The sequence below is a fragment of the Morone saxatilis genome, unplaced genomic scaffold, assembly GCF_004916995.1.
Source record: "Morone saxatilis isolate NCDOM2014 unplaced genomic scaffold, NCSU_SB_2.0 Contig15, whole genome shotgun sequence".
Lineage (NCBI taxonomy): Eukaryota > Metazoa > Chordata > Actinopteri > Moronidae > Morone > Morone saxatilis.
The window spans coordinates 20,124,506-20,149,821 of NW_023339707.1; the positions used below are offsets into that span (position 1 = coordinate 20,124,506).

The 25,316-nt window shown below is 38.7% G+C and overlaps 4 protein-coding genes across 6 annotated transcripts; 2 read left to right on the forward strand and 2 right to left on the reverse strand.

Moving 5' to 3' along the window:
* The first annotated feature begins 1,201 nt into the window (after positions 1-1,201).
* On the forward strand, positions 1,202-3,876 carry LOC118324761 (CMRF35-like molecule 3). The gene is made up of 4 exons (XM_035657219.1): positions 1,202-1,265; positions 1,366-1,746; positions 1,975-2,035; positions 2,156-3,876. The coding sequence occupies exons 1-4, from the start codon at positions 1,235-1,237 to the stop codon at positions 2,301-2,303; spliced, it is 621 nt and encodes a 206-aa protein (XP_035513112.1). The 5' UTR covers positions 1,202-1,234; the 3' UTR covers positions 2,304-3,876.
* Positions 3,877-4,011: 135 nt separating this feature from the next.
* Positions 4,012-8,795, forward strand: LOC118324762 (cell division control protein 42 homolog). Of its 3 annotated transcripts, none has more exons than XM_035657221.1 (6): positions 4,012-4,133; positions 4,667-4,795; positions 4,911-4,983; positions 5,092-5,201; positions 6,150-6,347; positions 7,219-8,795. In XM_035657221.1, exons 2-6 carry the CDS (start codon positions 4,691-4,693, stop codon positions 7,306-7,308), a joined length of 576 nt encoding a protein of 191 aa, XP_035513114.1. In that variant the 5' UTR covers positions 4,012-4,133; positions 4,667-4,690; the 3' UTR covers positions 7,309-8,795. The 3 variants fall into 3 exon arrangements, with proteins under 3 accessions (XP_035513114.1, XP_035513113.1, XP_035513115.1); XM_035657220.1 differs by having other exon boundaries at positions 4,040-4,133; positions 4,664-4,795; XM_035657222.1 differs by lacking the exon at positions 7,219-8,795 and adding an exon at positions 6,515-7,109 and having other exon boundaries at positions 4,040-4,133; positions 4,664-4,795.
* LOC118324760 (F-box only protein 44-like) lies at positions 7,935-12,274 on the reverse strand. Its single transcript, XM_035657218.1, has 6 exons — positions 11,600-12,274; positions 10,853-11,102; positions 10,647-10,761; positions 10,451-10,546; positions 9,683-9,818; positions 7,935-9,591 (listed from the first exon to the last, which is right to left on the reverse strand). Exons 1-6 carry the CDS (start codon positions 11,702-11,704, stop codon positions 9,445-9,447), a joined length of 849 nt encoding a protein of 282 aa, XP_035513111.1. The 5' UTR covers positions 11,705-12,274; the 3' UTR covers positions 7,935-9,444.
* A 4,546-nt stretch (positions 12,275-16,820) lies between these two features.
* Positions 16,821-25,052, reverse strand: dnajc11a (DnaJ (Hsp40) homolog, subfamily C, member 11a). The gene is made up of 16 exons (XM_035657423.1): positions 24,926-25,052; positions 23,558-23,687; positions 23,348-23,421; positions 21,981-22,082; positions 21,730-21,858; positions 21,239-21,361; positions 21,011-21,084; positions 20,723-20,912; positions 20,525-20,610; positions 20,195-20,311; positions 19,616-19,771; positions 19,419-19,488; positions 19,103-19,160; positions 17,926-18,068; positions 17,598-17,727; positions 16,821-17,268 (listed from the first exon to the last, which is right to left on the reverse strand). The coding sequence occupies exons 1-16, from the start codon at positions 24,995-24,997 to the stop codon at positions 17,243-17,245; spliced, it is 1,680 nt and encodes a 559-aa protein (XP_035513316.1). The 5' UTR covers positions 24,998-25,052; the 3' UTR covers positions 16,821-17,242.
* Positions 25,053-25,316: the final 264 nt, after the last annotated feature.

Consider the following 25,316-nt stretch of genomic DNA (forward strand, 5'->3'; position numbering starts at 1 on the left):
GAGAATCTTTTCATTGTCAAGTATAGTGTAAAGTCTACTTTTTATTTAAAAAAAAAAACAGTAGTGATATAAAACAATGGTTTGAAAAGATATATAATACACAAAGAGAGTTAAAAATAAAACAAAACAAAACAAAACAAAACACAAGACTAACTTTTATAATGAAAAAGTAAACTTTTCACTCTTTGCATTGTAATAAAAAGTACATGTTTATTTAAATGGGAAATATGTTATAGTCTCACACCACAAGTCTCTGACACAATCAGCTCAGATTACCCAATTATGTCTTGCCTTGTGGTATCTGTGATTACTATAAATGGTTTTCCTGGCTACAATTGCTACACTTACATGTACATTATATATGGCAATTGGCAATGCCAATTCAATTTGGTAAGAAACCTTTTAAAATCTTTGTTTGTTATTCTTATATATACTATAGAAGAGCAATTTGTTAGCTATTACTGAGAAATAGTAATCAATGAAGTTCAAGATGACATTAAAAAAACAAAATACAACATCAACTGTGACATAATTAAACACATAAAGTCAACTCATGTCTGCAATGATGAACTGCACATCAGAAGGCAGTAAAGTCAAATGTTGTATACGTGATATGCACATTAAATATCGAAGTTTATGAAAAGAAACCTGAAAGCATAATCTTTCACGATAATGCATAGCATCAGTTACATCATTATTAAGCTATTAAAAATGTAAAGTGGCACAAAATGGCAAAGAATCCAATTAGATAAACGGAAGCCAGAGGATAAATGCAATGGATGTGAAGCAATGGGGCAAAAGATAATATTGTTTGTCCCACAGCAAATTATATCTACAAAATGCATTTTAAAAACATTTTACAAAGTGTGATTAGGCTGCACTATATGGAGTTGATGACCTGGGAAGAAAACAACACAGATAGATAAACATATATCATCTGACAGTGTGGTCTTTAGTGCCACCTGCTGTTTAAATAAATTAACTGGGCTTACGGTTGCCCCTCTCCAGTATCTTATACAGAGGGGCAAAATACACAGGAGAAACATTTAGAACTGTAGAATTCTCATTGCAAGTCAATGCAATAATGGCCACACAAACACAAACCTACGTAGCTGAACTTTTTTAATGATTTCACATAAAACCACCTGATTACGCAATACTGAAATAAATAACAGGAACCCTTTAAATTTAGCACATTTTGCTTCTGCTTTGCATTGTTTTCTCCATTCCCATCATGTCAAGGATATTGTTTGGCTTCTTGTATGGTAATGTCAGCTTTTTTAAATATTTGACCTGTGTAATGGCAGAGTAACTTGGAAAGAATGATTAACTTATATCATTTGAAATCCTTTTTGAATTTTGCAGCTCCAGCTCTCTGTCTCCTCTGGCTTACAAAGCATGCAGTGGACTCAGTTCAGCTGTCGGCTCCAGAGGTGGTAACAGCAGCCTACGGAGGATCTGTGACAGTCCCTTGTCAGTACGACCATCAGTACAGAGAAAACACAAAGTACTGGTGCAAAGGAAAGATATATAGCCTGTGTAGAATAGTGGTAAAAACACCCAAGAACAGGCCGAGTAACAGAAGCTTCATTGCAGATGATAAGGAGGCAGGCATCTTCACTGTAACTATGACTTCTCTCAGAGAAAGTGATGATGATATGTACTGGTGTGTCATTGCCAGAAGTGGAACGAACATCTACACCGGTGTCAGGCTCCGCGTCTCCCGCACAAGTATACTTCAGCTGGGTAAGCTCAGACACTTCAACATAATACAATGCTACTGCAGCTTCTTGCTTTAATAGTGCTCATTTATTACTGACCTAGAAAGACAAAAGCTCATACGACCGACTCTAACTTTCAAGCTAAAATCAACTAATTGGCTCCATATGATGGCAAATATTGCATAGGAGACAGGGTTGATCAGTCAGGATATGTCATTTGTTGATTTTTAATGCAAAGTGTTATTTTCCACAGTGATAACAACTACCACCACCACACCAACCAGTTCATCACTGATGGCACAAGAGGAAATAATGTGAGGATACGCTATGATTTCCATTTTATTGTTGAGTGACATTACAGTTAATATAACTGAAAATATGAAAACAATGTACAACAATCATTCTGATCACAGTTAATCTTTTTCTTTGTTTAGTTGGTGGACGGTTCTGCGTTGGATCCTGTTCATTTTAATGTTGTGTTGTTTGGTATTAACACATATTGTTGTGTGGAGGATAAAGACTGCAAGGAAAATATGGCCGCACCAACAATTTAAACGCCAAAGCTCAAACATTTATGACTGATTTTGGCAAAACCGTAATTTTGAATCATGGGTGAATTATAAACACGCTCACACTGGGGCTACAAAATTATTCCTGCACTGGACACTTTATCAGTGTGTGAATTAAACTGAAAAATAAACCAAGTGAAAAGTGGCTTTCAGACTCCCTTTTTTCTTAGTATTTAAATGATTAAAACCTCATTAATTTCAGTGCCAGGGCCTAAGATAACTTTGGGTCCAACTTTTGAATATCTAATCAGCTTAAAATTAACCCCTCTGGGGAACTGAGGCTGTTGGCTTTTATTTAATTCATTTGTAGATCTTATATGAGCAGTCATAGGGGACGGTCTTCCTTTTGCTATTAACCACCTGTTTAGAGGGGTTTTGAAAGATCAGTCAGTGTTGTAGGCTCACTCTGAAGATCTAAAAGCTATGCAGAATAAAAATCCCTCCAAATGTAAATCAAGGCCCAACTCTTTTAAAAGACAAAACATGGACAAATAACGAAGTTGAATAGTGGTGAAGGAATAATCACACTGGACGCAGACGTCCTCTCAGGTTTTAAAGCTAGTATGAAGTATGGTATCATATGAAACTAAGAGACCACTGTTCCCAACCATGTCAAGTTAGCTTGTCAAGAAGGGGGCTAAATAACGTTTCAAATTTACATCTGGCTCAATTTTGGCAATGGAAAAACAGATTTTCATTAAATTTCTCGACTTATCTTAAGATATCTGAATGTAAACAGACCATTTTAACAGCAGCTATTTTGACATAGAATAGTGAAGACAAGTGTTACCAATGTTACTAATTAAGCCTTCATTCCATTCAGTGTAGCAGAGCCTTTCCCGCGAGCCAACATGCAAAAAAGCAGCACCCTGACTCTTTTTGACCTGAATGGAACAGGACCTTAATTAGTTTAACATTGGTGACGCTTCTATTTCATGTCAACGTAGCTGTTGTGAAAAAGGTCTATTTGGTGCTATGGGAACCTACCAGTCTCCACTTTACAGACACACCCACTTTATGCCAGTCTCATGCAGTCTTGGGCTTGGGAACCAGAGGATGGCCGATGCAAGTCCAGCATGAACCACGATATGGAGTGTGGACTGGTAGCTGGATAGGTGCCAGTTCACCTCCTGGGCACTGCCGAGGTAACCTTGAGCAAGGTATTGTACCTCTAACTGCTCCCGTGGCGCTAATAGATGGGAGCCCATCACTTCACCATCTCTCCACATTTGCATGTTCATGTGTGTGTATGTGTATTGTATTGTATTCTACAGGTTTAATGTATTGGCCTCTGAAGAGCAGCACAGCTAGAACATTAATCACTTAATTTCTCTTGTCTATCTATCAAATGTACATCTGTCAGCCTTTTTTTGTTAACATACAGAATGGCCTTGTACCTGCTGCTGCGCTGTGTGAGAGCTGATTCAGGTGAGGGTGCAAGGTGGAGGGATTTAGGAGGTGATGTCACCACTTCTGCTGCAGGAACCTCTCCAGGAACTGGTGTCAAGACCAGCCACCAGTACCAGAGAAAAACATCCTTCAAAGTAAAAGCACAGATGGGTAACAAGTATGAATAAAATGCACAAAAACTAGAAAATACCTCAAACTAGCAACTGCAGATTAAATCTTGACATTTTTAACATATACTTTAGTGCCTGTCTCTTAAAATATGTGGCGTCAGATTTCGCAACGCACGCTAAATGTTTTACTTTGAAGGGGACGTCCGATATTACTCTATGTAGCTTGACAGTCGTGGTGGAAGTCTGGACTTTGAAGCTCCGCTCTGAATGTTGCTGCTCGCTGCTGCCAACGCCCGGCGAAAGAAACACACGGAGGGACATTGGTACGTAACTCAAACATTGTCTGACACCTCTGTGCGCTGTGTTAGATAGCAAATACAAGTCTGGACACTGGTCTCACGCTTCGCCGTGTTTGCTGCAACTCACTGCACAGAAACTAAAGCCGTCGTTAGTTTTACGAGCCTATATATTAGCCGGCCGGTGGCTAAGCTAAGCTATCTAGCGTTGTCTAGTGAGTGCTAGCACTGCGTTAGCGTAGCTTGCTCATAAACACACAAACACCTTTTTGTTTTCATTACCGTTTGCTTAAGTAGATCATGTCATATTGGGCGATTAACCCCTTTAGCTTAATTACACGTGTTATAGTTAGCCAGGTCGTTGAGCGAATAAGCAAAGTGAATAACGTTGTCGTTCGCTAATGTTAGCCTATTAGACAGTAGTGGTGATGGGGTGTGACACAAAACACAGCCTTTCCCCTTAGACCCCATGCTTAATCACAGCTGTTGTGAGCAGTAGAAGTGTTAATGTTCATGCAATCTCAAATATTAACTGTCCTAATTGTCGTCTCTCTCAGCAGCCAGCGGAATCAGAAAGCACAAAGATGCAGACTATCAAATGTGTGGTGGTGGGTGATGGAGCAGTGGGAAAAACCTGCCTATTGATCTCATACACCACCAACAAATTCCCCTCTGAATATGTACCAACAGTAAGTCACTCCGGTGGGGGTTTTTACAGTCAGATGCGTGCTGATAGACGGTCATACTTTGGTTAAGAAAGTAACGTACTCATGCCATGACCTCCACTTTGTTCTCTTCACGCAGGTTTTTGACAACTATGCAGTAACTGTAATGATTGGGGGTGAACCATACACCCTTGGCTTATTTGATACAGCGGGTAAGGTTATGTTTTACTCTTTCAATTCAATTGCACTCCGGATTGAATTAAGATCAGTTGTGAGTCTGTCACAGGGTTGAGCTAATTTGTACTGTGATCTCTCTTTAGGTCAGGAGGATTATGACCGGTTACGACCACTAAGCTACCCACAGACAGATGTCTTCTTAGTTTGTTTCTCAGTTGTTTCACCTTCCTCATTTGAGAATGTTAAAGAAAAGGTGAGTGCAAAGTGTTTATCTGAAAGCAGTGGAGTTGCTCACCTGCAAGCACCCTCTACTTCCGACTATATGAAATTAAACTGCCTTCATGGCATACTCCACCGTATTCTGCTCTGTATTACTCAGGGATTAGAGGATTATAAAATAGTATAGTAAGAAAAATAATAACAAAAGTGACAACCTACTCTTTAAAATAACATTAAACTTTGTAGATAGGTTGTTGTCAAACTACTGAAATAATGGTCCCTCTGATACATGTTTTTCAGGGTGTTGACTCTGAATGCAATATGTACTGTTCAGTATTTCTCCTCCTTGATACTTTTCTGTTTGAACGTGGAAGGCATTTTTAACAGGCAATCTCACAACCTACGTTCACAGATAATGGTCTAAATAAAAGTGTGAAGTCTTTTCAAAAAGCCACATAAACATGAAAACTAGAAACTGTAGCCTTGCCACACTGTTTAAAATATGTAAAACAAAACATGAGTGTTAGGTTTGTGAATATGATTCAGTCACGCGTGCTGATGTGGAACATTTCTGAAATATCTGGCTAACTGTGGATCCTGTTTTGTTTAATGGCCCTCTAATAATAGGAAGTCCTGCTCATGGTGGTTAGAAATGTGATCAAAATACAAATTATTTTGTTTATTTGTGACCAAATTACATACCATAACCAAAGAATAACAATAATAATTCATATAAATATGAAAGAGCAGACTTTCCTTAACAAGTCTGGCGCAAGGACAAAAAAAGGTTAATACTAAAGGAAAATACCTTCCTTCCTTTTATCCTCCATCAAAAACCTATAACATCCCTTCTCCTTATCCACCAATATCCCCTTAATCAACAACAGCAATCAATTTTTCATCATCATGAATTGACCATAAATTATAGATGAGTGTGCCTGTCTTTTGGTAATGAGTGTTTTGTCTTTGTGTATTTCTCCAGTGGGTTCCTGAAATAACTCACCACTGTCCCAAGACTCCATTCCTGTTGGTAGGCACTCAGATCGACCTGCGTGATGACCCCTCCACAGTGGAGAAGCTAGCTAAGAACAAACAGAAGCCCATCACCCCCGAGACAGCAGAAAAACTTGCTCGCGACCTTAAGGCAGTCAAATATGTTGAGTGCTCCGCCCTAACACAGGTAAGACTTCCCATTTAAAACTGGTGTGGCAAGCATGCTTAAATGTCTGTTTCCTAACATGGGTGGAAGTATTTTGCCTTATATTCTGCTGACAGCATTTAGCTTAAAACTCCATCTAACTCTGGGTTGTGTGCCTGTCTTTCTCCCTTCTTTTCCTCTTTCTGTAGCGGGGACTGAAGAACGTATTTGATGAGGCTATCTTAGCCGCTTTAGAGCCCCCTGAAACTCAAAGAAAGAGAAAATGCTGTTTGTTCTGATGTCTTCTTGCATCTTGCTTTGCCTCTCGATCGTCTGCTGCTTACTCATTGTAAAGAAATGTCTGTCACTAAAATAACCACAACGCTCTTTTAAACTTTAAAACTTTGTGCCCATTAACTTTTTTTCCTTCTGTTCATGTGTGCTTTCTTTTCAACTTGGCCTAATCACAATTATCCATGCTGCCTGATATGACAAGAGTGCCAATCTTTAATTCTTCCTTCCGCTGTCAGCAACTTGTGTGCAAGTCTGTGTAACTGTACATGACTGAGTTTGTTTTTGTTTTTTAAATTGACATTCTGTTATTATCTCAGTATTGAGCTCTTCAGCATCAGCTGTATCCTACAAAGAATATTTATGCTACATTCTGTCTTAGACAGTAATAACATTTTTTCTACTGCAGCATCAAAAATTTCCATGGGCTTTTTGTCTTTACTCAGACAAGTTGATCATGAGGAGAGTCTTGTATAATGTTATTTGAATAAAGGAACATTTTTGATCGCCCTGCTCCATTTCTACTCAGCCTGTTTTTTTTTGTTGCAATTAGTTCTCTGAAAATGTTAATTTGTATTTGGAACACAGACCTGTTTTGAATATTAATATTTTATTTCCACAGAAAGGATTAAAGAATGTGTTTGATGAGGCAATACTGGCTGCCCTGGAGCCTCCTGAACCTAAGAAAAGGCGTAAATGTGTTCTGCTCTAAGTTTCGTCGCAGCCTTCTCCACAACAGTTTCCATATCTAGGTTAACAGTACTGAAGAGGTTTGCTGCACAAGCACATTCCAACATAAGTTGAAGTATCATGAAATATTTGCCTTCTGACTGAGTTAACCTGAATACATATCCAATGTGTTGAACATGATTTTAAGATTGAGCGACATTTGATGCCGTTTGTGATGATGTGAACGCTCGACTAAATATTTCAGCAGACTGTAGGTGAAATTGTTGAATGACGTTGCAGTTTTTACCACATTATGTTTAGAGTTCATTGTGCAGAAGTGTTTCAGAATAACGGACTATGAAGTGATATGTTAATAGAACTGTTTAATCGACTGCCCTGTGAAACATCAACAAGCTGAAAATGATGAGTTAGTGAAATGCTCAAAATAGGTGTTATGTCTTAAATCTGTTTTTTTTTTTGTTTTGTTTTTTACTTTACATGCAATTATCTTAAGTTTATCATTTGTATCATCTATATGTTCAACCCTGGACACTGTGTCATTCTTCCATTACCGGTGGAGTATCTAGCAATATCAATCCTGCTTAAGTCTTAGAACTCATATTTTCTTTTCAAGACATACTTTTAAGAAAGAATACATTTCTCAAAGGGTTAATAAAAGTAGCTGTATTTTTTACATTTTTCATATTCAATGTTAATATTGCCTCCAGGCAGATCCAAGTAATATTTGATATAAAATGACATTTCTAGGCTATGATCCAACATAGTTCTAGTTTGCCAAAAGAAGACTTCAATAAATTGACACTTGTCAGAGTAGAGCTCTACCTCCTTTTGGAAGTCGCGTATCAGAAATAGTCATTGTCAATTTAAGTAACGACACATGAGGAGTTGGAGCACAAAAGTTTGCCAGTCATTAATTTTTGTTACAGAAGTGAGGTCACAAGAAGGTGACGAATGCATATCAAAAGTTGCAATGTTTAAACTTTGTAGGAGTGTTTCAGCTGATAACCCCAGGTTAATAAACTGAAGATACTTGCTGCTGCTACGCTGCAGCATCATGAAGTCATTGACGGTTCTTAGAATGCATTGTTTGAGACCCTGTGAATATTTCTGAGTGACTGAACTAGCACTATTTGCATTTGTCTTTTGCTATGTCCATGCCTGAATGATGGGCTTGAATTTATAATTACAGTGAAAAAAACTCATAACTTATTGACTGAATACAATGTGTGCATTACTGATACTGAGATGTAGAGAAGCCCAGATGACACTGAAATTAACCAGGAAAATGTTAAGAGAAAGTAAGTAAGAAAATTAGTTTCTTCTTTTATTCAATTTGACATCAAATTTGTACTGTATCTTGCATCACAATGTAACCAGTATTAATATGAATAAACCTAATTTCAAATACATGTTGTCTGACTTGATGGTTATGTAAATACAGGTTACAAACTTTCTAAAGATGATGTGGTGCGAGGAAATCCAAAATAAAACAGATTCTGCAACAAAAAACAGTTCTACAATTCTTTAGCGTCATAATTTACACATTACATAACAGTGCAAAGAATATTAAATTCAGGCTGGGTTGTCAAACAGCAATGCTGTAGTATTATAATAGCATTCATAGACAGATTCCCTTGTGAGCTGAGAGATCAACTTTTTGAATTTTCTTTTTCCAAGGCCATGTAGCATTCATTACGGTCTTATCATGGATGTCAGAACTGATTCCTTCATATAACTTACACATTATAATCACCCCACCTTAAAGAATACACAGAGAAGCCTACATACTGTATACATAATGTATATGGCATCTTTTTCAACCACTTTCCATTACAGTTGGTGTACGAAAACACAGCAGGTAATTTAATTCAAGCTTGACTGTACATTTTGATTAAAAATAAGGAACGTTTAATATTGAAGGTGAAATATATTATGGCTGTTCTCAAACTGAACTCTGTTCCCAGGGAACCATAATGGCTCCTTGGTAGTAAAATGAGCTCACTGCAAACGTACTGTATGCGTATGAGGATCCAAGAAAAAACATTTGTTTAACATGTAAAATGACTACAGATAGATAGACAGATAAGGCAAACAAGACTGTGCAATTTTGCAAGTTCTGGCAAAGGCAGGAAGCGGGCATTAGATGAATCCCAAAGAACTACGTGTCCATTGCTGGACATATCTCAACGCAGCTGTCGGTAACACGAATTCCATACCATCCTGCCCAGAACTGTGTGTCCTTGCCTCCGTGGGTAAAACGGATGTATCTCACTCCTTTTCCATAGTTCTTGAATACATAGGTCATCTGAAAAGTACACATCAGTAAGTCCACAGTTGTCCTTGTGCTTTGTACCTCCTCTGAACTTCATCGTATTAATGAATGCCTCTGTACATACCTGATTCCATTTCTGATCGCTCCACTGCTCAAAGTAAATAGTGTCAGGGGAAAACGTCTTGATGGGTCTCTTTCTTTGATTCAGCAGCTCTACATGGATCTCGTACTCACTGCCACAATCCCATCGTGGTGCATACCTAATGTAACAAAAGGCACAAGCACGAGCACATGGATCAGGTACCAGCAACTAGGTTTAAATTACAGTGGCAGAAGAAACACATTCCTATATGTTTTCATCCATGTGTTTTGGATATTTATTTATTTATTTATTTATTTATTTTTTTTAAATCGAGATTTAATTTGAATCTTACATTAATCCCCAGAGACAAACATATGTTCTGTGCTGTGCTATGGGAATAATAAATATGTTTATTTTTACTGTAAAATCACACAGTGTCTCAGTACACAGTATAAAAAACAAAAGCTAGAGCTGTAACTGAGGACAAACAGCGGCCTCCTTCATTTACAGTTAAATCAAAGTACTGTCTGTAATGGTAAATTAGCTAAGCCATTTTATTTAGCATGTGTTTCTTTATTTGGCCGCAGTATTACATTGTATTTATTGGGATTTACATGAGCTTTGTATTTTCATTTTTTTAAATTTTGATCAATCTTTCTGGAACCATTTTTGAAAGGTAGCCCCTCCGCTCATGTTTTGTTACACACACACAGACACACAAACACACACACACACACAGTACACAAATGAAGATTGGCGAGCTCTACATCAATTTCGGAAGAGTCGTGAGAGTATTTGTGTTCTTCTCACCAATCAGATATTCTGATGTCTGGCTGGAATTGATCCATAAACGATGGGTTGTAACCTTCCATCCCCAAATCAATCAGCTGCATCTTCTTGCACGTTCTGCAGAAAAACAGAAAGAGTTTTAGCAACTACATAATAGAAATGTAGTATATCTAATAGTTGCCATATGTTTCCCTGACCAATGATAGTTAGTACTCACTGGAAAGAGGTCACAAAGTTTTTCTTGACTGTCTCATTTGGATGTGGCGTCATAACGTCCTCTATTGTCCAGTTATCACCACCATTCTCCAATATGTGCCAGTTGTTCATTTCATCTATACAAAGAAGAGGGTTGATAGGGAAATGATGTGGTAATAATGACTGAATGAATAAAGTGTGAGTTACATTAACTCTGCGGCTTCTTACTTTCTGCTCTTGGATTCTTGAGCAGATTTCTTCTTTGCTTGCACAGGAAGTAAAACAACCTCCAGTCTTCAGGTATTTTGGAAGCGTCCCGGAGGCGATATCCTTCTCTTCTGCACCTCTCTTTCCAGAAAGATTCACTGTCGGCCACTTCTTTCCACTGACGGCACACCAACCGACAAACACAAACCACCAGATGGGGAGGAAGATTCAGGAAGATCTCCTCCACAATGTCCAGAGGGACAGGTAACAGCTGACAAGAACAGAGAGGACAGAGATAAGCTTAAAACTCTGGATAAGAAGTTTTCAGACAAACACTGACTTTGGACTAATGCACCCTGCTGTTTCCACAATCACACTATCTAAACTAACCTACATCAGGATTTTACACCAGGATTACACAAACAAAAAGGGATAGAATTAAAACATTAGCTCTTAATTTACTTTGCAGGATTTATGTTATTGTCTCCTTTCTAAAGGTGAAAGTAGGTCATTCATGCTTCAAACATGAAACATAAAGTCATAAAGTCAGATAAAGTTTATAACCAAACAGCCTGGCAATTAGTACATTTACAGACTGTGACATTTCAATTCAGTGGTTAGCAAACAGGCTCCCTGTGCATGTACAGAAACATGAAGACAGCATGCTCTGAAGTTAACACACATGAAATGGTGGTATGGTTGTAATCCAGTCACTTTTACTTTCTACTGCAGCCATGTGCAGCTCTGTCAGCAGTGTAAAACACTTACTTCTCCCTGTCCCGACGTTGAGGGGTCTGTCCCCGCACTGTCACTCCGTCTTGAGGTTGAATCTGAGCTCTGAGTTGTTCCCATAGCTTTAGCTTTCCTCGTCATGCCTCGGACAGACCCAGGATAGTGTTTTGTTGCAGTGCTTCTTCACAAGCACCTACAATCTCCTCTTGACCTTAGGGAAGAATAACACGCGTGTAACCGCTTAAATGTAGTTCACACACTCACACTCACACACACACACACACACACACACACGGTATGCACTTATTTATAACCGATAACCGATAACACACAACGCGGAAGTGTTTCTTCTAGGTGAAGTAAAAGTAGCCACAATACTAACGTTTCCTATCAACCTAAATGTAGCTAAATGACCACCGTCACTATCGGTTTTACTTCTTTATACGCCATTTGATGTATCATAACGTTACTTCCCACAAGACATTCCTAGCTAAGCGTCTCTCGCGGTGGCGCTCGTTATTCATCCCAGGATACTCGAGCTGGACATAAGAGACGCCGACGGAGTCAGTGGAGGAAATAACGCAGCACACTCAGTTGCCATAGTCGACAGCAGCGATTGACGAGCTCCCATTTAGCCAAGTGCCGAAGACTGTCAGTGTGCTGCTGACTCCGCCCGAGTGGGATTACGGTGTACGCCGGATATAAGCAATAGCCAACCCCTCAGATCCTTCCAGTCCTTAAAGAAAACTTCCGGTGTGTGTCCACCTTTACGGTAACAATCAGCTGGTGGCGGGAAATTTTGAGAATGTTGGTGTGTGTTGTTGTTGTTGTTGTTTCTCTCCCCCTCCTCACCCACACACCTACTCAGGACTTAGCCATCTTATATTTATCTTTGTTAATATCTTTATATTGCGTTATTTTTTATCTGTCTTTTATACAAAAGATATATTTATCGCATTTTTCTTATTTGTATTATATACAAAAGTTATTTTACATAGGCAACTAAAATTGTGCAATATATATTATCTACGGGGTTTTTTTATATAAAAGTTTTATATCTGCATATATATTTTTTTGACTGTACATACTGCCTCTCCTCTATTCCTGTTGTGCTATGTGCCATTGCAACATTTTATTTTGAGGCAAATCCAAATGACAAATAAAGTCTGTCTAAGTCTGAGTCTAAGTCTAAGATGTACCCGTTGAAATAAAATAGTATAGATTTAAAATACATATACTATCTTTATTATACTCATATATATATAGTTTTTATAGTTACTACTACTACTTATAGAAATACACAGACTTACCATATTCTACTGTATCGCATATAGTGTATATATCTTTATTTTAAGATAAGATTCTTGATTCCCCATAAGAGAAATTTAAGTTAGCACAGGGGAAATGTAGTACAAACAGCGAATATAATAAAATACAAATACAAATATATACACTATATAATAAAGTTGAATATGGTCCATATGGATAACTGGAATTGATAACTGTTACAGGGTATTGTGCTGTATTGTATAATGTATTATGTTTTATTCTCTTTCTTCACTCTTGGCACTACTTTCCCTGCACTGCTGTGCAAATTTGAATTTCCCCTACGGGAGATCCATGAAGGAGCATCTTATCTTTTTTTTTTTTTTGAGTATGACATGAACTTATTTGGGAATGCAAGGATGGTGTGAATCATCTGAAAATGTAGTGGTACAGGAAATGTCTGAAACTTGACATTTTAAACAGCGTATCACAAATTTAGTTTTTGTATATTTGAGTAAATACATCTAAGGAGTTCAAGCACACAGTTGTGACAGACATGAGTTGACAAGTAAAAGATAATGAATGCCAGCCAGCACGGTTTGTATTAACTGCTGTGTGTGTGCTGTAAGCGCTTTACTTCAACTTGTTTTTGGACTTTTGAATACAATAATTTGTACTATTTGGATTTCGGACTGGTTGGGTGTGAATGTGATTTGTAAATATAAATGAAAAAAAAAACATCTCATTAAAATGTATACATTATCGATACTGAGATGTAAAGAAGCTGAGGGAAAGCTGAAATAAAATGAGTTTGGAAGTCTTTGATTTTTATTTATTCTGACATTAAAGTTATACTGTCATATACACCATTCTTTATGATATGCCAGCCATTCATGTCTTCTATAAAAAACAAAAGAAAAGGGTGAGAGAAATCATATTGTAGCGCACTTCAGGAAACTAACTTAATGCCACCAAATGTTGAGTAAAATTATCTCTGTGGCTTCTTACCTTCTGCTCTTGGATTCTTGAGAAGATTTCTTCTCTTCTTGCACAAGAAGTAAAACAACCTCCAGCCTTCAGGTATTTTTGAAGCATCACTGAGGCGATATCCTTCTCTTCTGCACCTCTCTTTCCAGAAAGATTCACTGTCGGCCACTTCTTTCCATTGATGGCACACTAACCGACAAACACAAACCACCAGATGGGGAGGAAGATTCAGGAAGATCTCCTCCACGATGTCCAGAGGGACAGACAACACCTGACAAGAACAGAGAGGACAGAGATGAGCTCAAAACTCTGGATAAGAAGTTCAGTTTTGAAATCCAATCCACATACAAAATACTGTTAATGATTTCAGCTCAAAAGTTGTTGCTTGTATTGTGCATAACAGCGCACTCTGCTGGATAAACGCAGCAGTGACACCAATATGCATAATGTACCAGATAACTGTTTTCATATTGACACGTATGGAATAACGCCTATATACCGATAAGTCTGGCCAATATCGGCCGAACTATTATATCTAGTCGAAAGTTAAGTAAACTTAACGACACAAGAGTCCAATTGAAACCATGTAAAACACTTACATCTTCCTGTGAATCCGAGGTTGACGGGAATGTCAGACCGCGTCTTTTGGAGGAATCAGTGCTGTGAGTTGTACTCATAGCTTCAGCGTTCCTCTTCATGTCAGGGACATACGCCGGCTAACAGACGCCTTTATGAGCTCTTTATGAAGTCAAACATATTATTAACGTGGGTAATAACGTACACAACCACAACAACAACAACAACAACTACGACACGGAAGTGCGGTTCGGAGTTACTTTAGAGGCACGCGAGGAATGTTACATTAGAAAGTTATCTTCCATGAACAAACCGAGAGTTACTATCGCTTTCGGTGACAAATTCCCCTTCCTGTTGCCAAGTCAGTCCACCCACTGTCGGGTTGTTACTCACAAAATGTAATGGATTACTTTTTTACTCCCTGCCAAAAGTGTTTAATTACACTAATAGTTTTATTAGTTGCCCCCATAAAATGGATAATCGTGTCATTTCTACCCCAAATTCAGACTTATGTTAGTTAAAATCAAAGTAATGGGAATATTTCCAACCACTGAATATGAGCATTTCCATCTTTCCGAAACGTAGTTCTCCACGATTACAGCAAATTAATCTCCAAGGATGAGGAGTTGGGCGTGTTTTATTTTATATTTTGGTAGGGGCGGGGTACAAAATAATATGCTAACTAATTATGGGGGGGGGGGGGGGGGCGGGACTAAAATTATTAGTGGAATTTAAGAAGCGTTGGCGGACCATGCATTTACTTTGTGACATGTCAGCAGATGAAAGAGGTGGAGAGGGGTACAACGAGTAGAAGTATAAAACAATAATAAGTAAAGTACAAGTCCCTCAAAATTGTACAGAGGTGTACTTGAGTACTTGGTTACATTCCACCACTGTGTACACACCGCCATCTTGGCAATGAGTGTCTCCAGCCTTCAGTGTAGCAGGTCTCTGATCAATACAGTCTCCACACAAGACAGATTCATTCCTTTGATTATCTGGTTTTGGTGGTTGACTCCAGTTGTCCGGGGGAACGAAATGTGTGGCCTTCTGACAAAGGTTGCAATTGACTCACTTGTAAATAATGTGTCTTACCAATCAGCTGACTCAACATGGATGACCAAGTCGAAGTCATGCACCACACATCACACACACAGTTACTGTAGATGTCTCTATCTACATGGAAGGAGCTTAACACAAAATGATGCTTGTGATAGCAGTTTCCATGTTCAGAGGGTGATGTGCCTTTAATCAGCACAACTTAACTGACAATTGGTGCGATGGCGTAGTGAGTTTGGCACTGAAGTGAGATAAAAACAGCGCTACCTCAGTTGAAAGACTGCAAGAAAGGACCAAATTACTCCAGCACTCCAGGTAGTTTGTGTCATCCCCATGAATAGGAATATGGGTACTAGGTAGAAAACAAATTAGGCAACACTATCCCACATGTATACAATTAGCCAGTGTGATTAAACCATATTAAAAACCCAACAAGCCAAAATACATACTCACATATACAGCTGGTATTTAAAACCAAATTTCCTCCTTGAGTAGTTACAGTATAAGGGGACATAGTAAACAGTGGAGCACAGTCATTTCTTCCATCTACTGTTAGTCATTACTGTGACAAATGTCGTCTCAAGCCTTCTGGTAAAGCAAATGTATTGTTCCCCTGATGCATAGCTTCTTAAAACACGTAAGACTTTTGAATTCTATTGAGCATCTAGTTTGATTAATCATCGGGTACAATCAATCATCAAACCATATCATTCAGCTATCCTGAAACCCCCCCTCATAAATACATATTGGTAAGTGATTGTCAAACTCAATTTGAAGATGGGTTAATATGCCATTTTGGGTTTCAGGAAGCATTACGTCTGCCCTCTTTGTTTCTTGAAAAAGCTGGGTTGCATTTTTCACAGGGAGTAAAACAATCTTTGGTCTTGCGGTGCTTTCAGTTAATCCACTCCTTTCTATTTATAGCACACTAACTGGCAAACAACTGAAGGGAGGGAAGCTTCATGAACATCTCACCCAGATCAAGAAAAAGGATCATGGGGAGAAGAGCTGCAGTATAACAGACTAAACACAGCTTGTCTGACAGTGTTAAAGGTGCATGCAGTCATCAACTGAAGACATGCAAAATGGATTTAAAATACAGTGATAAACTCTCTTTCTAAACTCTATCCAATCACAACACTTCCCATATGCACTTTCCCCATGATGAACTTAATTTGAAGCTGTGCAGTGTCACCGTTGTCACTAATGGATATTCCCTTATTTCCCTTTTATGAGCTCTTTGTGCATCAGCAGCTGTTTTCTAGTTTGATTTCACACATTTCAGTAGTATCAAAAACATTTCATCAGGCAATACAAAAAAATACACAACCTTTTTTTTTTTTTTAAAGTACCAAAATTGTTAGCAACATGAGAGAGACTGCTTTTAATAATATGGCAAATAAACAGAGGTGCATTCATGTCTTCAATCATAGGCACTGCAGTTTGTGTACAATACAGTACATAGAACTCGATCATAAATTACAAGCCATACCAAAAATAAATGGATTCCAAGGAGGTTAGAAGACCTGGGAAAAACAATGGTAGCCATTGATTTTGGTGTCACATTAGAATTTCAAGCAGGCCACAACCCTGTCCATGGATACTGAATTATCATCAATCCAGTCTGTGATGCTTTTATTCCGCTCTGCATATTTAAATGAATATAAAGACAAAAGGGTAAATGCACGATTTCTGAGTAACAAGGACTTCAATCCATGTCTCTAAAAACAGGTTTATCCATCTTCTGTCAAACAGCTGAGAGATGAGTCTTTTTGGTCAGCGGAGGAGCTCCTATGTGTCTGCGTCAATCCTGTGAGCTGTACAGTCGAAACAAGAACAAAGGAGTCAGAAATAACACTGCTGGCAGATAATATAGCTTAGTGGATTTTAGGAGACATTCTTTGAGTGGAGATCAAATATTTTAAGATATGTTGCATCAAATACTTCTACAAAGGCTTAGGGTTCAAGTAAATTCCCCCTGCTGTCACTAACATCTGAAACAAGGGCGGGTTAGACAGTTCAAGAGAGTATTCGATCTACCAAACTGTTAGACCTGCACTGAAGTTGCTAAATGCTACAGTAATGGGGGCGAAACTGCGTCACAGTTGCCATAGAGTCACTGCGCTGTATGCTACATGGGACTCACATTGCTTTGGTATCCTGAGTGCTTCTGTGTCTCCTGACAGGACTTGATGCATGACTCCGCGGAACTGATACAGCACCTTCAGGCTCTTCTCCTCCCCCACACAGGGGTCGTAGAAGCCAGGGAGTCCTGACTGGAAAGACAACATAAAGGTCACGCACCAGAAGCAGAATGAATCATCATACAGCAAGTTGAGGACGTCAGTTTGTAACGCTTTGATAGATTTTTTACCACTATATGTACTATATATGAATGTTTAACACAGTACTCCACAAATACTATCTACTGTATTAATGCATACAATAACATTTCTTTACATTACTGTACTTACCTTTATGGCCTCAGTGAGAATGAGTTTAGAGTCTTTCACCAGACACTGCAGTGGCACAGTAACATCAATGACCTTTGCCCTCTCGTGTTTTCTACTGTTGTCTGTCACAAACTTGCCGTACCAGGCGTTGAGGATGATGAGACCTGATTTATTGAAGCAGCAGCAAGGACAATGTAAATTAATTGGAAATGTTATGTTATGTAAATGGCCAATTTCAGAAATCCAAGGTTGACAGACAAAATAGACACATATTTTTGGAGTAACTGATATTAAAAGTCCAAAACCACTAATCTCTTTCACTATAGAATAACTCAAATCTTGCCAGTAATTTCAGCCACATATTTTATAACATAACCAGCGGAATTTTTGAGACCTGTTAAAATCCTTTTGTAAGTATATAACAAAAAGACGGCACAATTAATTTTAATTGCAAGCTGCATAAACAATACCGTAACCATTTCATAGACTGGCCACTGAATTAAGAAGAGCAGCTGTGTGTCTGTCATTACACTCACACAGACACTGCTATTAACTGTTACTTTACAAGTGCAAAGTCTAGGGGACCTCTGATGATACTAAAATTGAAGCAACCTCTACAGTGACAGATGTCATAAGCCAATTATCACTTGAAAAACTCCCCCAGTGAAAAATTTGATTGTCTCTGCTGAGAGCTTTTTGTAAGCGTTCTTATCAAAAGCAAACTAAAAAGCGGCAATTATCACTAGTCAAAACAGAAGCTGGACGGTCAATAAAAAATCCACTGAACTCTACTTCTAACAATTTTAACCCTGTTTAAAAAACTATCTCACTACAAAATCACAGTATCTAGTACTATCCAAAGTTTCCTGTTGCTACAATGGAAAGGACCACACACTGGTCTCACCTTTGCCAGGTGTTCAGTCCTTTCAGGTTTCAGTGAACTGCTCAAAATAATCACTAAAGTCATGTATGTGCGTGTTTTTTTTGTTGTTGCTAAAAGCAGATGAGTTGTGTTTCATATAGTGAAATCAGGCCCTGTATCTCAGATTTTACACTTTAAAGTTAAACACATACAACACATTTCACCTAAAGTGTGAGAAAAACTGTTCAGAATGTAAGAGAATGAAATAGTTTCACAACCTGCTTAATAAACATTATTCCCAGGATAAGCTGATCTCTAAAATATTACTGATCTTACCCATTCTAGACTCCTCAGCTTCAATAATCCTGCGCACGGACTCCTGCATGAGCAAGACCTTTAGAGAGACAAAAAAAGGGCACACAGAGGACGGGAAGAAGACAGACACAAACAATGAGATTTCACATCATATGGATTATACTGATGAATTTCATTAAGACTTTGCATCTTATCTAATCCCATTTTAGCCCTTTCGTCTGTCTGGTGTGGAACTTGTAATATTTCTTGACAGTCACCCACAATACCTGTCATCTCTTATCTAATGCTGAGCCACAATGTAGGATTGTGCTTACATGTAAGCCTGTAAAATACTCACAGCAGACTCTGCCTCCTGTTTCTTCTTGGCTATATTAGAGGCCGAGCTCTCCCGCTGCTTCTCCAAGTCTCTGTTGAGTTCAAAGACAAATGGAAAAATAAATGAGCTCATAAAATGTGGCCATAGTAATACATGCGGTGCCGCATCCAATTACATTTTTTGCATGAAACAACCAACTTAAAGTGAATGTTTCTTACTCTTCCTTCTGGGCCCTCACGTAGGGCCGAATAACAAGCTGCTGGATGGCGAGGTAGAAAACCAGTGGTCCAACTGTGGCATAAAATACAGCACTAGGCAGGAGTTGGTCGGTCAGGTGAATAGGGAAGAAATACGTCTGGCTGGCTCTGTTTAGCCTGCACATAAAAAGTTGGTTTCATTATTGATGGCAACAAACTGGCTGATGAATTGGTTAGTCTGTATAATATAGGTGGGAAATGCTGTCTGAAAGATCACATTCAAAAATAATTAAAGTATTCTCTAAGCTATCAGCTGAGACAGCTATCTGCCAAAAGATGAACACAACACAGTAAAATATATGTGCCATAGTCTGAATAGAAATGCTTAAGCTTTTAAAGTCATATCACAAAAAGCATCTCAGTGGGTTCCAATCCTGTGTCTACTTCCTCAAAGATGCACCCCCAGCACAAAAATTAATTTGACTGGCTGACGTCATGATCTTAATTCCTGTGGGACGTGAGCCAGCCAACGAGCGCTGTGAGGAAAACCCCTTTGGAACCTACACCGAATAGGAAACTGGAGCAAAGAGCTGCACTTACTTGATCTTGAGGGAGACACCTTGGGGTACTCCCACGCTGACGGTGGCCCCCAGGACACTGTGTCGACTGATCTTCCTCTCAGCACCATACTCTACCACAGTCCCAAAGAAACCTGATCTGTAACATAAAGACAAAGTTACTACCTCTTGCTTGAATTTGAGCCGTCAGTGTTTGAACAAAAACTACTAACGATGCATACTTAAACTGATAGAAATTTGAGTTGCTGTATAAACAGAACGCCACTGAAAAGTTATGACATACAACAGGGGTCTTAATATGAATTTATGATCGCGTTCTCTAAATAAGACAAAGTGCATTTTGACAACATACTTTACTGAGCCCTTGATCTTTGTCTGGTCGTCATCCTGGAACTTGTACTGGTAGCTCATCATCACAAAAGTGTGAGGAATGCCAAGCTGCAGAGACCAAAAAAGTAAATGATAATTTTGGCACAACGCTGACAAGCAACTAATCATTTATTTGTGTGTTGCCTAAGATTGAAATGAAGTATAACTGCTGGCTGCTAACCTGCATTGCGAAGGTGAAATGAGTGCTCTTGGTGTCCCTGACTATGCTGGTGTTCATAGAGGACTGGATCCCCCAGCGCCACTGGAGATAGCCCATAGTGTTCTTGTCTAGGTGACGGGCCAGCACTGTGGTGACCCCCGGACGCACGCCTCGGGATGAAAACTGAAGCCCGCATTGAGCTGTAACGAAGCTGAGGCAAAAAAAGACCAAAAGTCACTGAATTGTTCATGTGGTAGTAAAAAAAAAAAAAAAGTACTAACTTCTTTTCTCTTGCACTTTAAAACATACCATCGTGGCGTCAAGTTTCGGAATATCTTCATTCCAAACAGAGGTCCATGGGTGTCTCCAGCACCAAGCTCTATCTGTGTACACGCAGATATTAAAATGTTAGTGCTTGTTGTACCACACAGGCAGACAGGAGATTTATAATAAACAGAGGCAGGGAAAGAAGGTGTGCTTTTTATAGTATACATTACAAAATGAGAATGTGTGGTGCCCAGTGAGAATGCAGCATACCTCTCCCCACCCCTTAGCTGAGGTGACTCTTCTCAACGCCAAGTTAATGGTGCCCCCTCCATTTCCATTGTGGGTTGTCAAGGAGCCAGACAAAACAGCTGTGTCTTTTGAGGTAAGAGGAGCCTGCAGTAGAATACATAAAACGATTTTGTCCTCCCATAAGAATTTGCTCCAAAAACAATATCATAATAAATGCCACTTAATGTCCAGTGTGTAGGAGTTAATGGTATCTAGTGGTGTAGTTGCAGATCTAGAGCCAGAGTTTGGTTAGTCCATTCTGGGCTACTGTAGAAACACTGTGGTTCAACATAGCAGCTTCTACCGAAAGGAGGCCAACAGCATGTAAAGATAAAAACGGCTCATTCTAAGGTAACATAAACATAACGATTCTTATTGTCAGGCGATTATACACTAATGAAAACATACCTATGAACATTATATTCCTTAAGATCCTTAAAGGTTACATACTGGACCCTTAAAAACTCCATTACCTCTATGGATTGTGATATGTGCATCTTGTTGATTTCCACATGTGGGATGCCCCCTCCAACCATATCCTCATAGTCCTCCTCATACCGGTCAAAAAGGTCCGTGGCATCAATACCCACACTAATCGTTCCCTGCAAATAACAGATTTGGGATTTAATACTGTGTTAATTAATGATGTAGTTAATAAGCACAAGATGACTCTTTACATTACAGACAGTTTAATGTGAGGGTTGTTATCTTCCCCTGAACATACCTTTGGGTTGGTCCTTTGCTGAAGCCTTCTCTCCTCTCGCTCTTTCTGAAGACGCTCATACTCTTCTCGAATCTCTGCCGGGGTTCTTTTTCTTTCCACCACCTGGAGTGAGAAGATATGACTTGAATTCAAAGCAAGCGGTGGATTGGCTGCTTCACAGGTGGCAGATAAAGAGTTACAGTTGAAGAAATTTTGCCAGAATTTCATGCTCCCATAAGTTCCTCCAGCAAAAATATTTCTAAGTGTCGTACTTTGTGCCGCCAACCATCAATGAACTATTTCATGGAGGTTAAATGAGGCAATGTCATATAGGACAGGAAAGTCTTGTTATGCCATGGGACTGCAATGCCCAACATGTATCCTTCTGTAAAGTTTGGTTGATAATTGAAGTTTAGTTGTGTACTGTTTCAATGATTAACTTATTCTCAAGTCAAGGCTCTAAAGGCTCTAAAGGCTGAACAAAACTGAGAACAAATTTAATATACGTCATTTCTTTTGTTGCTCTTCTCGTGTTTCCATTGGCACGCTGAAGGCATTAAAAAAAACAAAAACATAATGAATATCAAGTGTAAAACTGATTTGTTATGCAAGCCCACAATCAGCATGGTCATCTGAATTTCCCCTTGGAGATGAATAAAGTATCTATCTATCTATCTATCTATCTGGTCAAAATAAACATGTAGCTGAAAGTCTTTATTTCTGTCTAAAGGAAACTTCCTACATGTGTCTAATTCAAAAATATACCGATTTTGTTAAAGGTGACAAACTTAAACAACTTTTTCATTCAAAATATCATATAAAATGGCTTGAATGTATTCCAAAGAGAAGGATGCTAAGAGAGCATATCCTTTTCTCTGTAAATTTAGATTCTACTGAAAATCAAGCATCCATGGATGTAAATGCAAAACACACTACCCTGACCGCCCTGATGAAGCAAGATAGCCAAAAACATGATAATAATAAAATAATATTATAAATAATAAAGCATGGTGTACTGTATAAGAATTGTGCGACGTATTTTATTTTTGATGGACATTTATTGGCTATGTTTGCACTTGGCTAGCAGCACAGTATTTTTAAAAATGTATAAGGTAAGTTTAAAAATTCAGAATTCACGTCTCCTGTCTGTATGTCATAGTATGTGTTTTGGGGTTAATAAATATTGGACAGTCAGTCAACACAATCTGATTGTTTCCAACTGTTGTTGATAGTATCCATTTATTATATGCTGTAAGGTGACCTTGACTGCCAGGAAAGTCTACACTGAATAAAATGTATTATTATTACGGACACTGTGGCCATTGTTTCTAAATTCGTGTGGTGGCTTGTTTAGGAATAATTGCCACTACTGAAACTAACAGACTTACCTCCCATCCTTCAACATCGAGCCCTCGCTTGCCATAGATATCATAGATAGCTCGTGCCTGTGGGTCACTTAGCACTAGAAAGACATGGACAACCACCAATAATATTAAAAAAATCAGAATAGTTTGTTCTGTGTTTCCAAACACTGTAATGTAGACCAACACATTTTCAACTCAACATCAGCTTTATGTGTAACTGAAAACGTTTCTTACCTTCATAAGCTTCGTGTACGAGGTTAAAAAGCTGTTCTGCTTGAGTTTTTAATTCAGGGTCTCGGTGTTTGTCTGGGTGATACAGCATGCATAATCGCCTGTATGCCGCCTTCAGCTCGTCCTGTGTTGCCTGAAACACAGCAATGAATGTGAAAGAGAAACCTGTGGAGAAACTCCACTGCTATCAATTTAACTGATAATCCAACATGTGTTTGAACTACATAAAGTCTTCCAACCCCCGCTGAAAGGCCATGCAGGGTTTAGATTACTTATGATAATACAGTCTCAGTAGAAACTAGCTGTTGTTGCTTCAATTCAGATTCTAACAGACTGTTGTTAGAAAGCCTACTACTATAATTACTATTGTTAAAAGTAAGTATTCACATTCCTCGAAGCTGGTCTATTTTAACCCAACTATTTTCACTTTTGAAATAGATAGACAGACAGACAGATAGATAGATAGATACTTTATTTATCCCGAGTATCCAGTAGCATACAAGATACAAAACATACATTAAACATACATTAAACTAAAATTAAGAACCTTAACCCTAAGAATAAAATTAAAAATAAAGTAAAAGATAAAAAATATAAAATATTATATATATAATTAACAGTAGCTACAGTAAACAGTGCAAATGGATGTGCAAATCACTGACAGAGACAATGACTCAAACATTTATTAATCTATTCCTGAATTAAAGTTTGTCATGTAAACACTTTTTCTTCTCTTCCATATTCTACCTTCCCATGCTCACCAACTCAAACAATTATCGATTTATAAGAACTGTTCAACTGCAGCATGTTGAGTCGCTCTGGAGAACACAATGTCCCTTTGCCACAAGTGGATTTTATTTTGTAAAAAAAGTCATCTGCATATCAACATAACGCTCTCTACGATCTAATGCGAGTCAAATAAACCGCACACATTACAGTAACCTGATCACCTGTTTTCATTATGAAGTGCTGAAGTGTAGTGGTAGCATTAGCTCGTTAGCACTGCCCAGAGTCAAAAGATATCTGTAAGAAACTGAAAGTAACTCTCAGCTTGTTGATATCAAAGCTCACAGATTTACCGCAGAAACACCGGATTCTCTATTTTACTCCATCAACCGACAGCCCCTGTTGGGATTAAAGTTGTACCCCCCCTACCCACCCCTACAACCCCCTACAACCCCCTACAACCTGTTGTGCGTCCTGTAAAGTAAAGTACACACACCAATGTCGAGGGTCACACAAGCTAGCCACCTAGCCACCATTACATGTGATTGTACGGCCAACCGGTTGATACCAACCGGAGGACGCTCACAGAACGGGCGCTACGTGCAGCCGCACAAACAACTACCCGCACCACAGCGGCACGCTTACCTCTCTGCGGACATTGAGCAGGGAATAATAATCATCATTAAGGATCTCATCATCGTCCAAGGCAGACGCCATGTTTATTCCCGGTCATGTCTTCTTTGTGTCATTTACGTGGCTCGGAGACTCCACCGCGCAGTCTGTCGCCCCCTTGCGATGGGGATGAGTGACCAAAAAAAAACAAAAAAAAACAAAAAAAAAACACAGCAACTGTATCCACATGGCTTTATTGGTGTTTAACGTGTGCTTTCCATTTTTTAAACTTTTACAGTTGTTAATTTTTACTGGTGTTTGTTATTGGATATGAAGTGTGATCTGTTTTGTAAGTAATAGCAAGTTAAAGTAGAGAAGAAGAAGAAAATATACTTTATTGATCCCCTAGGGGAAATTGTTCTTT

Excerpts from the sequence above, each read along its gene's own strand:
- dnajc11a (XM_035657423.1), bottom strand. The coding sequence starts at position 24,997 with ATGGCGTCTGCCTTGGACGATGATGAGATCCTTAATGATGATTATTAT. Across the intron at positions 23,422-23,557 it reads CGTACACGAAGCTTATGAAG|TGCTAAGTGACCCACAGGCA; the intron begins GTAAGAAACGTT and ends ATGTCTTTCTAG. Across the intron at positions 19,489-19,615 it reads GTGAGGGCCCAGAAGGAAGA|AGACTTGGAGAAGCAGCGGG; the intron begins GTAAGAAACATT and ends TGAACTCAACAG.
- LOC118324762 (XM_035657221.1), top strand. The coding sequence starts at position 4,691 with ATGCAGACTATCAAATGTGTGGTGGTGGGTGATGGAGCAGTGGGAAAA. Across the intron at positions 4,984-5,091 it reads TGGCTTATTTGATACAGCGG|GTCAGGAGGATTATGACCGG; the intron begins GTAAGGTTATGT and ends ATCTCTCTTTAG. Across the intron at positions 6,348-7,218 it reads AGTGCTCCGCCCTAACACAG|AAAGGATTAAAGAATGTGTT; the intron begins GTAAGACTTCCC and ends TTATTTCCACAG.
- LOC118324761 (XM_035657219.1), top strand. The coding sequence starts at position 1,235 with ATGTCAAGGATATTGTTTGGCTTCTTGTATG. Across the intron at positions 1,266-1,365 it reads ATTGTTTGGCTTCTTGTATG|CTCCAGCTCTCTGTCTCCTC; the intron begins GTAATGTCAGCT and ends TGAATTTTGCAG. Across the intron at positions 2,036-2,155 it reads ATGGCACAAGAGGAAATAAT|TTGGTGGACGGTTCTGCGTT; the intron begins GTGAGGATACGC and ends TTCTTTGTTTAG.
- LOC118324760 (XM_035657218.1), bottom strand. The coding sequence starts at position 11,704 with ATGACGAGGAAAGCTAAAGCTATGGGAACAACTCAGAGCTCAGATTCA. Across the intron at positions 10,762-10,852 it reads CAAGAATCCAAGAGCAGAAA|ATGAAATGAACAACTGGCAC; the intron begins GTAAGAAGCCGC and ends TTCTTTGTATAG. Across the intron at positions 9,592-9,682 it reads GCGATCAGAAATGGAATCAG|ATGACCTATGTATTCAAGAA; the intron begins GTATGTACAGAG and ends TGTACTTTTCAG.